General features: G+C 43.3%; 1 protein-coding gene across 1 annotated transcript in view; it reads left to right on the forward strand.

Annotated features, from left to right (window-relative positions):
* Positions 1–12,862, forward strand: part of LOC139372797 (protein CBFA2T1-like) — a 219,027-nt gene that overhangs the window by 189,392 nt on the left and 16,773 nt on the right. Inside the window, exon 9 of the mRNA XM_071112601.1 lies at positions 6,511–6,582. Coding sequence (XP_070968702.1) covers positions 6,511–6,582 — 72 coding nt within the window. The remainder of the gene's footprint in view (positions 1–6,510; positions 6,583–12,862) is intronic.

Below are 12,862 nucleotides of genomic sequence, written 5' to 3' on the forward strand. Positions count from 1 at the left end.
AGACAGGATGACCTCACAACAGGTATAACTATCTACATTATAGTATCAGTTATCAGACAGGATGACCTCACTACAGGTATAACTATGTACATTATAGTATCAGTTATCAGACAGGACGACCTCACTACAGGTATAACTATCTACATTATAGTATCAGTTATCAGACAGGATGACCTCAATTCAGATATAACTATCTACATTATAGTATCAGTTATCAGACAGGATGACCTCACTACAGTTATGACTATCTACATTATAGTATCAGTTATCAGACAGGACCCAGAGCAGACCGCACAGTCCTACAGGACAGGATGACCTCACTACAGGTATAACTATCTACATTATAGTATTGTATCAGTTATCAGACAGGATGACCTCACTACAGGTATAACTATCTACATTATAGTATCAGTTATCAGACAGGATGACCTCACTACAGGTATAACTATCTACATTATAGTATTGTATCAGTTACCAGACAGGACCCAGAGCAGACCGCACAGTCCTACAGGACAGGACGACCTCACTACAGGTATAACTATCTACATTATAGTATCAGTTATCAGACAGGATGACCTCACTACAGGTATAACTATCTACATTATAGTATCAGTTATCAGACAGGATGACCTCACTACAGGTATAACTATGTACATTATAGTATCAGTTATCAGACAGGACGACCTCACTACAGGTATAACTATCTACATTATAGTATCAGTTATCAGACAGGATGACCTCACTACAGGTATAACTATCTACATTATAGTATCAGTTATCAGACAGGATGACCTCACTACAGGTATAACTATCTACATTATAGTATCAGTTATCAGACAGGACCCAGAGCAGACCGCACAGTCCTACAGGACAGGATGACCTCACTACAGGTATAACTATCTACATTATAGTATTGTATCAGTTATCAGACAGGATGACCTCACTACAGGTATAACTATCTACATTATAGTATCAGTTATCAGACAGGATGACCTCACTACAGGTATAACTATCTACATTATAGTATTGTATCAGTTATCAGACAGGACCCAGAGCAGACCGCACAGTCCTACATTACAGGACGACCTCACTACAGGTATAACTATCTACATTACAGTATCAGTTATCAGACAGGATGACCTCACTACAGGTATAACTATCTACATTATAGTATCAGTTATCAGACAGGATGACCTCACTACAGGTATAACTATGTACATTATAGTATCAGTTATCAGACAGGACGACCTCACTACAGGTATAACTATCTACATTATAGTATCAGTTATCAGACAGGATGACCTCACTACAGGTATAACTATCTACATTATAGTATCAGTTATCAGACAGGATGACCTCACTACAGGTATAACTATCTACATTATAGTATCAGTTATCAGACAGGACCCAGAGCAGACCGCACAGTCCTACAGGACAGGATGACCTCACTACAGGTATAACTATCTACATTATAGTATTGTATCAGTTATCAGACAGGATGACCTCACTACAGGTATAACTATCTACATTATAGTATCAGTTATCAGACAGGATGACCTCACTACAGGTATAACTATCTACATTATAGTATTGTATCAGTTATCAGACAGGACCCAGAGCAGACCGCACAGTCCTACAGGACAGGACGACCTCACTACAGGTATAACTATCTACATTATAGTATCAGTTATCAGACAGGATGACCTCACTACAGGTATAACTATCTACATTATAGTATCAGTTATCAGACAGGATGACCTCACTACAGGTATAACTATGTACATTATAGTATCAGTTATCAGACAGGACGACCTCACTACAGGTATAACTATCTACATTATAGTATCAGTTATCAGACAGGATGACCTCACTACAGGTATAACTATCTACATTATAGTATCAGTTATCAGACAGGATGACCTCACTACAGGTATAACTATCTACATTATAGTATCAGTTATCAGACAGGACCCAGAGCAGACTGCACAGTCCTACAGGACAGGATGACCTCACTACAGGTATAACTATCTACATTATAGTATTGTATCAGTTATCAGACAGGATGACCTCACTACAGGTATAACTATCTACATTATAGTATCAGTTATCAGACAGGATGACCTCACTACAGGTATAACTATCTACATTATAGTATTGTATCAGTTATCAGACAGGACCCAGAGCAGACCGCACAGTCCTACAGGACAGGACGACCTCACTACAGGTATAACTATCTACATTATAGTATATTATCAGTTATCAGACAGGATGACCTCACTACAGGTATAACTATCTACATTATAGTATTGTATCAGTTATCAGACAGGACCCAGAGCAGACAGCAAAGTCCTACAGGACAGGATGACCTCACTACAGGTATAACTATCTACATTATAGTATTGTATCAGTTATCAGACAGGATGACCTCACTACAGGTATAACTATGTACATTATAGTATCAGTTATCAGACAGGATGACCTCACTACAGGTATAACTATCTACATTATAGTATAGTATCAGTTATCAGACAGGATGACCTCACTACAGGTATAACTATCTACATTATAGTATCAGTTATCAGACAGGACGACCTCACTACAGGTATAACTATGTACATTATAGTATCAGTTATCAGACAGGATGACCTCACTACAGGTATAACTATGTACATTATAGTATCAGTTATCAGACAGGATGACCTCACTACAGGTATAACTATCTACATTATAGTATTGTATCAGTTATCAGACAGGATGACCTCACTACAGGTATAACTATCTACATTATAGTATAGTATCAGTTATCAGACAGGATGACCTCACTACAGGTATAACTATGTACATTATAGTATAGTATCAGTTATCAGACTGGATGACCTCACTACAGGTATAACTATCTACATTATAGTATAGTATCAGTTATCAGACTGGATGACCTCACTACAGGCATAACTATCTACATTATAGTATAGTATCAGTTATCAGACTGGATGACCTCACTACAGGTATAACTATGTACATTATAGTATCAGTAATCAGACAGGATGACCTCACTACAGGTATAACTATCTACATTATAGTATAATATCAGTTATCAGACAGGATGACCTCACTACAGGTATAACTATCTACATTATAGTATCAGTTATCAGACAGGATGACCTCACTACAGGTATAACTATCTACATTATAGTATCAGTTATCAGACAGGACCCAGAGCAGACTGCACAGTCCTACAGGACAGGATGACCTCACTACAGGTATAACTATCTACATTATAGTATTGTATCAGTTATCAGACAGGATGACCTCACTACAGGTATAACTATCTACATTATAGTATCAGTTATCAGACAGGATGACCTCACTACAGGTATAACTATCTACATTATAGTATTGTATCAGTTATCAGACAGGACCCAGAGCAGACCGCACAGTCCTACAGGACAGGACGACCTCACTACAGGTATAACTATCTACATTATAGTATAGTATCAGTTATCAGACAGGATGACCTCACTACAGGTATAACTATCTACATTATAGTATTGTATCAGTTATCAGACAGGACCCAGAGCAGACAGCAAAGTCCTACAGGACAGGATGACCTCACTACAGGTATAACTATCTACATTATAGTATTGTATCAGTTATCAGACAGGATGACCTCACTACAGGTATAACTATGTACATTATAGTATCAGTTATCAGACAGGATGACCTCACTACAGGTATAACTATCTACATTATAGTATTGTATCAGTTATCAGACAGGATGACCTCACTACAGGTATAACTATCTACATTATAGTATAGTATCAGTTATCAGACAGGATGACCTCACTACAGGTATAACTATCTACATTATAGTATCAGTTATCAGACAGGACGACCTCACTACAGGTATAACTATGTACATTATAGTATCAGTTATCAGACAGGATGACCTCACTACAGGTATAACTATGTACATTATAGTATCAGTTATCAGACAGGATGACCTCACTACAGGTATAACTATCTACATTATAGTATTGTATCAGTTATCAGACAGGATGACCTCACTACAGGTATAACTATCTACATTATAGTATAGCATCAGTTATCAGACAGGATGACCTCACTACAGGTATAACTATGTGCATTATAGTATAGTATCAGTTATCAGACTGGATGACCTCACTACAGGTATAACTATCTACATTATAGTATAGTATCAGTTATCAGACTGGATGACTTCACTACAGGTATAACTATCTACATTATAGTATAGTATCAGTTATCAGACTGGATGACCTCACTACAGGTATAACTATGTACATTATAGTATCAGTAATCAGACAGGATGACCTCACTACAGGTATAACTATCTACATTATAGTATCAGTTATCAGACAGGACGACCTCACTACAGGTATAACTATCTACATTATAGTATCAGTTATCAGACAGGATGACCTCACTACAGGTATAACTATCTACATTATAGTATCAGTTATCAGACAGGACCCAGAGCAGACTGCACAGTCCTACAGGACAGGATGACCTCACTACAGGTATAACTATCTACATTATAGTATTGTATCAGTTATCAGACAGGATGACCTCACTACAGGTATAACTATCTACATTATAGTATCAGTTATCAGACAGGATGACCTCACTACAGGTATAACTATCTACATTATAGTATTGTATCAGTTATCAGACAGGACCCAGAGCAGACCGCACAGTCCTACAGGACAGGACGACCTCACTACAGGTATAACTATCTACATTATAGTATAGTATCAGTTATCAGACAGGATGACCTCACTACAGGTATAACTATCTACATTATAGTATTGTATCAGTTATCAGACAGGACCCAGAGCAGACAGCAAAGTCCTACAGGACAGGATGACCTCACTACAGGTATAACTATCTACATTATAGTATTGTATCAGTTATCAGACAGGATGACCTCACTACAGGTATAACTATGTACATTATAGTATCAGTTATCAGACAGGATGACCTCACTACAGGTATAACTATCTACATTATAGTATTGTATCAGTTATCAGACAGGATGACCTCACTACAGGTATAACTATCTACATTATAGTATAGTATCAGTTATCAGTATCTTAGTGTTGTTTAGTACAGTATATTTATATGGTACCTGTCGCCACGCCTGAGCCCAGCCAGTAACACCTGAGGTATGAGACAAGGCTTGATCATTCAATCAGTCAGCCAATCAATCAATCAAACAGGCACTAGATAGACAGTAGCTATGTCTGTTCCCTTCCTGTTCAGACTAGGAATAGACCTGTCAACTTGGGGTCCAACCCTACTCCATGACTACATGACCTTTCACTGGTGTTAGTTTTATCACAAGTTGACTGGGCTGTGTGTCTGTCTACTGGGCTGTGTGTCTGTCTACTGGTTGACTGGGCTGTGTGTCTGTCTTCTGGTTGACTGGGCTGTGTGTCTGTCTACTGGTTGACTGGGCTGTGTGTCTGTCTACTGGGCTGTGTGTCTGTCTACTGGTTGACTGGGCTGTGTGTCTGTCTACTGGTTGACTGGGCTGTGTGTCTCTCTTCTAGTTGACTGGGCTGTGTGTCTGTCTACTGGTTGACTGGGCTGTGTGTCTGTCTACTGGTTGACTGGGCTGTGTGTCTGTCTACTGGTTGACTGGGCTATGTTTCTGTCTACTGGCTGACTGGGCTGTGTGTCTGTCTTCTAGTTGACTGGGCTGTGTTTCTGTCTACTGGTTGACTGGGCTGTGTGTCTGTCTACTAGTTGACTGGAATGTGTGTCTGTCTACTAGTTGACTGGGCTGTGTGTCTGTCTACTAGTTGACTGGTCTATGTTTCTGTCTACTGGTTGACTGGGCTGTGTGTCTGTCTACTAGTTGACTGGTCTATGCTTCTGTCTACTGGTTGACTGGGCTGTGTGTCTGTCTTCTAGTTAACTGGGCTGTGTTTCTGTCTACTGGTTGACTGGGCTGTGTCTCTCTTCTAGTTGACTGGGCTGTGTGTCTGTCTACTGGTTGACTGGGCTGTGTGTCTCTCTTCTAGTTGACTGGACTGTGTGTCTGTCTACTAGTTTACTGGGCTGTGTGTCTGTCTACTAGTTGACTGGGCTGTGTGTCTGTCTACTAGTTGACTGGGCTGTGTGTCTGTCTACTAGTTGACTGGGCTGTGTGTCTGTCTTCTAGTTGACTGGGCTGTGTGTCTGTCTACTGGTTGACTGGGCTGTGTGTCTGTCTACTGGTTGACTGGGCTGTGTGTCTGTCTACTGGTTGACTGGGCTATGTTTCTGTCTACTGGTTGACTGGGCTGTGTGTCTGTCTACTAGTTGACTGGGCTGTGTGTCTGTCTACTGGTTGACTGGGCTGTGTGTCTGTCTACTGGTTGACTGGGCTGTGTGTCTGTCTACTAGTTGACTGGGCTGTGTGTCTGTCTACTAGTTGACTGGGCTGTGTGTCTGTCTTCTATTTGACTGGGCTGTGTGTCTGTCTTCTAGAGATTCACCGGGATCTTCTCCATAGACCAGTGACGACCGGATACGTACCTGAAGAAATCTGGAAGAAAGCCGGTGAGTGTATCTCTCTCTCTCTCTCTCTCTCTCTCTCTCTCTCTCTCTCTCTCTCTCTCTCTCTCTCTCTCTCTCTCTCTCTCTCTCTCTCTCTCTCTCTCTCTCTCTCTCTCTCTCTCTCTCTCTCTCTCTCTCTCTCTCTCTCTCTCTCTCTCTCTCTCTCTCTCTCTCTCTCAGCAACAACACATCTGCTATGCTGATCCTCAACACGGGGCCCCTCAGGGGTGTGTGCTTAGTCCCCTCCTGTACTCCCTGTTCACTCATGACTGCATGGCCAAGCACAACTCCAACACCATTATTAAGTTTGCTGACGACACAACAGTGGTAGGCCTGATTACCGACAGTGTGGTGCCACAAGCTCTCTCTCAATGTGATCAAGGCAAAGGAGCTACGGGAAAAAGAGGGCTGAATGGGTCGAGAGTTTCAAGTTCCTTAACATTGACCCCCCTTTGTTTTTACACAGTTTATTATCTATGCATAGACACTTTACCCTACATGTACAAATGTTCTCTAACCTGTACCCCCAGACATTTACTCGGTACCGGTACCCCCTGCATATAGCCTCGTTATTGTTACTTTTTATCAAATCAAATCAAATGTATTTATATAGCCCTTCGAACATCAGCTGATATCTCAAAGTGCTGTTCAGAAACCCAGACTAAAACCCCAAACAGCAAGCAATGCAGGTGTAGAAGCACGGTGGCTAGGAAAAACTCCCTAGAAAGGCCAAAACCTAGGAAGAAACCTAGAGAGGAACCAGGCTATGAGGGGTGGCCAGTCCTCTTCTGGCTGTGCCGGGTGGAGATTATAACAGAACATGGCCAAGATATTAAAATGTTCATAAATGACCAGCATGGTCAAATAATAATCATCACAGGCAGAACAGTTGAAACTGGAGCAGCAGCACGGCCAGGTGGACTGGGGACAGCAAGGAGTCATCATGCCAGGTAGCCCTGAGGCATGGTCCTAGGGCTCAGGTCCTCCGAGAGAGAGAAAGAAAGAGGGAAAGAGAGAATTAGAGAGAGCATACTTAAATTCACACAGGACACCGGATAAGACAGGAGAAGTACTCCAGATATAACAAACTGAATTCAAAATGGATTAAATCAGTTGTTTTTCTAACCCATCTACACACAGTACCCTATAATGGCATCACAATACCCTTTAATGACATCACAATACCCTTTAATGACATCACAATACCCTATAATGACATCACAATACCCTATAATGACATCACAATACCCTATAATGACAAAGTGAAAACATGTTTTGAGCATTTTTTTGGTGCAAATTTATTGATAATGAAATATCTTATCCTGTCTGTTATGGCTGCAATCCCCCTATTGGGATGAGTGTCATCAACAACTGCTGAATAGCATAGCGCTACATACAATAAATATTACTATAAATATTTATATTCATGAATTCACAAGTGCAATATAGGAAAACACAGCTTAGCCTTTTGTTAGTCACCCTGTCGTCTCAGATTTTGAAATGATGCTTTATAGCGAAAGCAATCCAAGCGTTTGTGTAAGTTTATCGATCGCATGACAAAACATTAAGTACACTTAGCATCAGGAAGCTTGGTCACGAAAATCAGAAAAGCAATCAAAATAATGATTTACCTTTGATGATCTTTGGATGTTTTCACTCACGAGACTCCCAGTTACACAACAAATGTTCCTTTTGTTCCATAAAGATTATTTTTTAGATCCAAAATACCTCCGTTTGTTTGTCGCGTTATGTTCAGAAATCCACAGGAAACAGCGGTCACGACAACGCAGACGAAAATTCCAAATAGTTTCCATTATGTCCACAGAAACATGTCAAACGTTTTTTATAATCAATCCTTAGGTTGTTTTTAAAATATATAACCGATATAATATCAACCGCAAATGTCTTTCACAGTAGGAGAGGGGAAAACAATGGCTGTCCATATTCTGTTGCGGAGCAAAACACATGTGACCACTTGACGCGATGTTATCTTTCTGGCTCATTTTTCAAAATAAAAGCCACTTCCTGTTTTGATTTTCCTCAGGGTTTCGCCTGCGATATAAGTTCTGTTATACTCACAGACCATATTTTGACAGTTTTGGAAACTTTAGAGTGTTTTCTATCCAATACTAATAATAATATGCATATATTAGCAACTGAGACTGAGGAGCTGGCCGTTTACAATGGGCACCTTTTCATCCAAGCTACTCAATCCTGCCCCTACAGCCATATGAAGTTATTTACATAAGTATTCACTTCTCAGAGTCGATACATGTTAGAATCACCTTTGTCAGTGATTACAGCTGTAAGTCTTTCTGGGTAAGTTTCTTTCCACACCTAGATTGTAGAATATTTTTCTTTAAAAGATTCTTGAAGCTCTGTCAAGTTAGTTGTTAATCATTGCTAGTCAGCCATTTCCAAGTCTTGCCATAGATTTTCATATCGATTTAACTAAACAACTCAATGTCCTCTTGGTAAGCAACTCCAGTGTATATTTGGCCTTGTGTTTTAGGTTATTGTCCCGCTGAAAGGTGAATTTTTCTCTGTGTCTGTTGGAAAGCAGACTGAACCAAGTTTCCCCTAGAATTTTCCCTGTGCTTAGCTCAATTCCGTTTCTTTTTATCCTAGTTTTTACCGATGACAAGCATACCCATTACATGACGCAACCAACACCATGCTTGAAAATATGAAGAGTGGTACTCAGCGAAGTTTTGTGTTGGATTTACACCAAACATAACAATGTGCATTCAGGACATAAAGTTCATTCATTTTTGGGGGGCATATTTACTTTAGTGCCTTTATTGCAAACAGGTTGCATGTTTTGAAAATGTTTTATTCTGTACAGGTTTCCTTCTGTACAGGTTTCCTACAGGTTTCCTTCTTTTCACTCTGTCATGACCAAGGTCAGTATTGTGTAGCAACTACAATGTTGTTGATCCATCCTCAGTTTTCTCTTATCACAGCCATTATTAAACTATGTAACTGTTTTAAAGTCACCATTGGCCTCATGGTTAAATCGCTGAGTGGTTTCCTTCCTCTCCGGCAGCTAAGTTACAAAGGACGCCTGTATCTTTGTAGAGATTGGATGTATTGCTACTCCACCCAAAGCCTAATTAGTAACTTCACCATGCTCAAAGGGATATTCAATTAGATAGTCTGCTTTTTTTTGTATTAATACCCATATTCCAATACTGCCCTTCTTTGCAAGGAACTTGAAGCTATTGACAGGCTCCACTGGGGCTCCGTCGATGTGGACGGGAGTGTATAGTCCAGAATCAGATTGTTGGTTTTACTGAGAGAGGTTGTTGTCCCTGTAGACTGTCTCATCGTCGTCAGTGATCAGGCCTGCAACCGTAATGCTTGGCCACGCATTTGTGGGTGAACAGGGAGCACGGGAGGGGACTGAGCGCACACTCCTGTGGGGCCCCCGTGTCGAGGGTCAGTGTGGTGGAGGTGTTGTTGCCTGCCCTCACCACCTGGGGTCAGTTCGTCAGGAAGTTCAGGATCCAGTTGCAGATGGAGGTGTTCAGTCCAAGGGTCCCAGTCTTGGTGACCATCTTGGAGGGGTCAATGGTGTTGAATGCTGAGCTGCAGTCAAAGAACAGCATTCTCACATAGGTATTCCTCTGATCTAGTTGTGTGTGTGCAGTGTGGAGAACAGTGGAGATTGCATTGTCTATGGATCTGTTGGGGCTGAATGCAAATTGGAGTGGGTCTAGGGTGTCTGGGATGATGGGTGTTGATGTGTTATAACCAGCCTCTCAAAGCACTTTATGATTACAGATGTGCTACAGGGTGGTAGTCATTGAGAAGGCTTAGAGTTATTGGGAACAGGAATGATGGTAGTCAGTTTAAGACTACAGACTGGGACAAGGAGAAGTTGAAAATGACAGTGAATATGCCTGCCAGCTGTTCTGAGCATTCTCAGAGAATGCGTCCTGGAATGTTTTAGCTTAGCTCCAACCTCAGTGTTAATCCAGGGCTGTTGATTGGTTAAGCAGTGGGGACAAGGTCGGCGATTAATTTACTAATGAAGCCGGAGACTGAGGTGGTTAGCTCGTTGATGCTATCGGCGCAGTCCCAGAACATATTCCAGTCAGCGCTAGCAGAGCAGTGTCTCCCTCCATCCACCTCCCCAACCTCCTCCACCTCCCCAACCTCTGGTTACCTCAGTCTCTCAGTCCATCACCCCATGTCTACAACCTCCTCCACCTCCCCAACCTCTGGTTACCTCAGTCTCTCAGTCCATCACCCCATGTCTACAACCTCCTCCACCTCCCCAACTTCTGGTTACCTCAGTCTCTCAGTCCATCACCCCATGTCTACAACCTCCTCCACCTCCCCAACCTCTGGTTACCTCAGTCTCTCAGTCCATCACCCCATGTCTACAACCTCCTCCACCTCCCCAACCTCTGGTTACCTTAGTCTCTCAGTCCATCACCCCATGTCTACCACCTCCTCCACCTCCCCAACCTCTGGTTACCTCAGTCTCTCAGTCCATCACCCCATGTCTACCACCTCCTCCACCTCCCCAACCTCTGGTTACCTCAGTCTCTCAGTCCATCACCCCATGTCTACAACCTCCTGCACTGCAGACTGATCAGTGGCAGTAAGTAGCTGGTCTGTCCTGGCTGGTCAGTCCCAGTAAGTAGCTGGTCTGTCCTGTCTGATTAGTCCCAGTAAGTAGCTGGTCTGTCCTGGCTGATCAGTGCCAGTAAGTAGTTGGTCTGTCCTGGCTGATCAGTCCCAGTAAGTAGCTGGTCTGTCCTATCTGATTAGTCCCAGTAAGTAGCTGGTCTGTCCTGCTTGGTCAGTCCCAGTAAGTAGCTGGTCTGTCCTGCTTGGTCAGTCCCAGTAAGTAGCTGGTATGTCCTGCTTGGTCAGTCCCAGTAAGTAGCTGGTCTGTCCTGCTTGGTCAGTCCCAGTAAGTAGCTGGTCTGTCCTGCCTGGTCAGTCCCAGTAAGTAGCTGGTCTGTCCTGCCTGGTCAGTCCCAGTAAGTAGCTGGTCTGTCCTGGCGGATTAGTCCCAGTAAGTAGCTGGTCTGTCCTGCCTGGTCAGTGCCAGTAAGTAGCTGGTCTGTCCTGGCGGATTAGTCCCAGTAAGTAGCTGGTCTGTCCTGCCTGGTCAGTGCCAGTAAGTAGCTGGTCTGTCCTGTCTGATTAGTGTCAGTAAGTAGCTGGTCTGTCCTGGCTGGTCAGTCCCAGTAAGTAGCTGGTATGTCCTGCTTGGTCAGTGCCAGTAAGTAGCTGGTCTGTCCTGGCTGGTCAGTCCCAGTAAGTAGCTGGTCTGTCCTGTCTGATTAGTGTCAGTAAGTAGCTGGTCTGTCCTGGCTGGTCAGTCCCAGTAAGTAGCTGGTCTGTCCTGCTTGGTCAGTGCCAGTAAGTAGCTGGTCTGTCCTGGCTGGTCAGTCCCAGTAAGTAGCTGGTCTGTCCTGCCTGGTTAGTCCCAGTAAGTAGCTGGTCTGTCCTGCCTGGTCAGTCCCAGTAAGTAGCTGGTCTGTCCTGCCTGGTCAGTCCCAGTAAGTAGCTGGTCTGTCCTGCCTGGTCAGTCCCAGTAAGTAGCTGGTCTGTCCTGCCTGGTTAGTCCCAGTAAGTAGCTGGTCTGTCCTGCCTGGTCAGTCCCAGTAAGTAGCTGGTCTGTCCTGCCTGGTTAGTCCCAGTAAGTAGCTGGTCTGTCCTGCCTGGTTAGTCCCAGTAAGTAGCTGGTCTGTCCTGCCTGGTCAGTCCCAGTAAGTAGCTGGTCTGTCCTGGCTGGTCAGTCCCAGTAAGTAGCTGGTCTGTCCTGCCTGGTTAGTCCCAGTAAGTAGCTGGTCTGTCCTGCCTGGTCAGTCCCAGTAAGTAGCTGGTCTGTCCTGTCTGATTAGTCCCAGTAAGTAGCTGGTCTGTCCTGCCTGGTCAGTCCCAGTAAGTAGCTGGTCTGTCCTGGCTGGTCAGTCCCAGTAAGTAGCTGGTCTGTCCTGCCTGGTCAGTCCCAGTAAGTAGCTGGTCTGTCCTGCCTGGTCAGTCCCAGTAAGTAGCTGGTCTGTCCTGGCTGGTCAGTCCCAGTAAGTAGCTGGTCTGTCCTGGCTGGTCAGTCCCAGTAAGTAGCTGGTCTGTCCTGCCTGGTCAGTCCCAGTAAGTAGCTGGTCTGTCCTGCCTGGTCAGTCCCAGTAAGTAGCTGGTCTGTCCTGCCTGGTCAGTCCCAGTAAGTAGCTGGTCTGTCCTGCCTGGTCAGTCCCAGTAAGTAGCTGGTCTGTCCTGCCTGGTCAGTCCCAGTAAGTAGCTGGTCTGTCCTGCCTGGTCA

The sequence above is a fragment of the Oncorhynchus clarkii genome, chromosome 18 (assembly GCF_045791955.1).
Source record: "Oncorhynchus clarkii lewisi isolate Uvic-CL-2024 chromosome 18, UVic_Ocla_1.0, whole genome shotgun sequence".
In the NCBI taxonomy this organism is placed as follows: domain Eukaryota; kingdom Metazoa; phylum Chordata; class Actinopteri; order Salmoniformes; family Salmonidae; genus Oncorhynchus; species Oncorhynchus clarkii.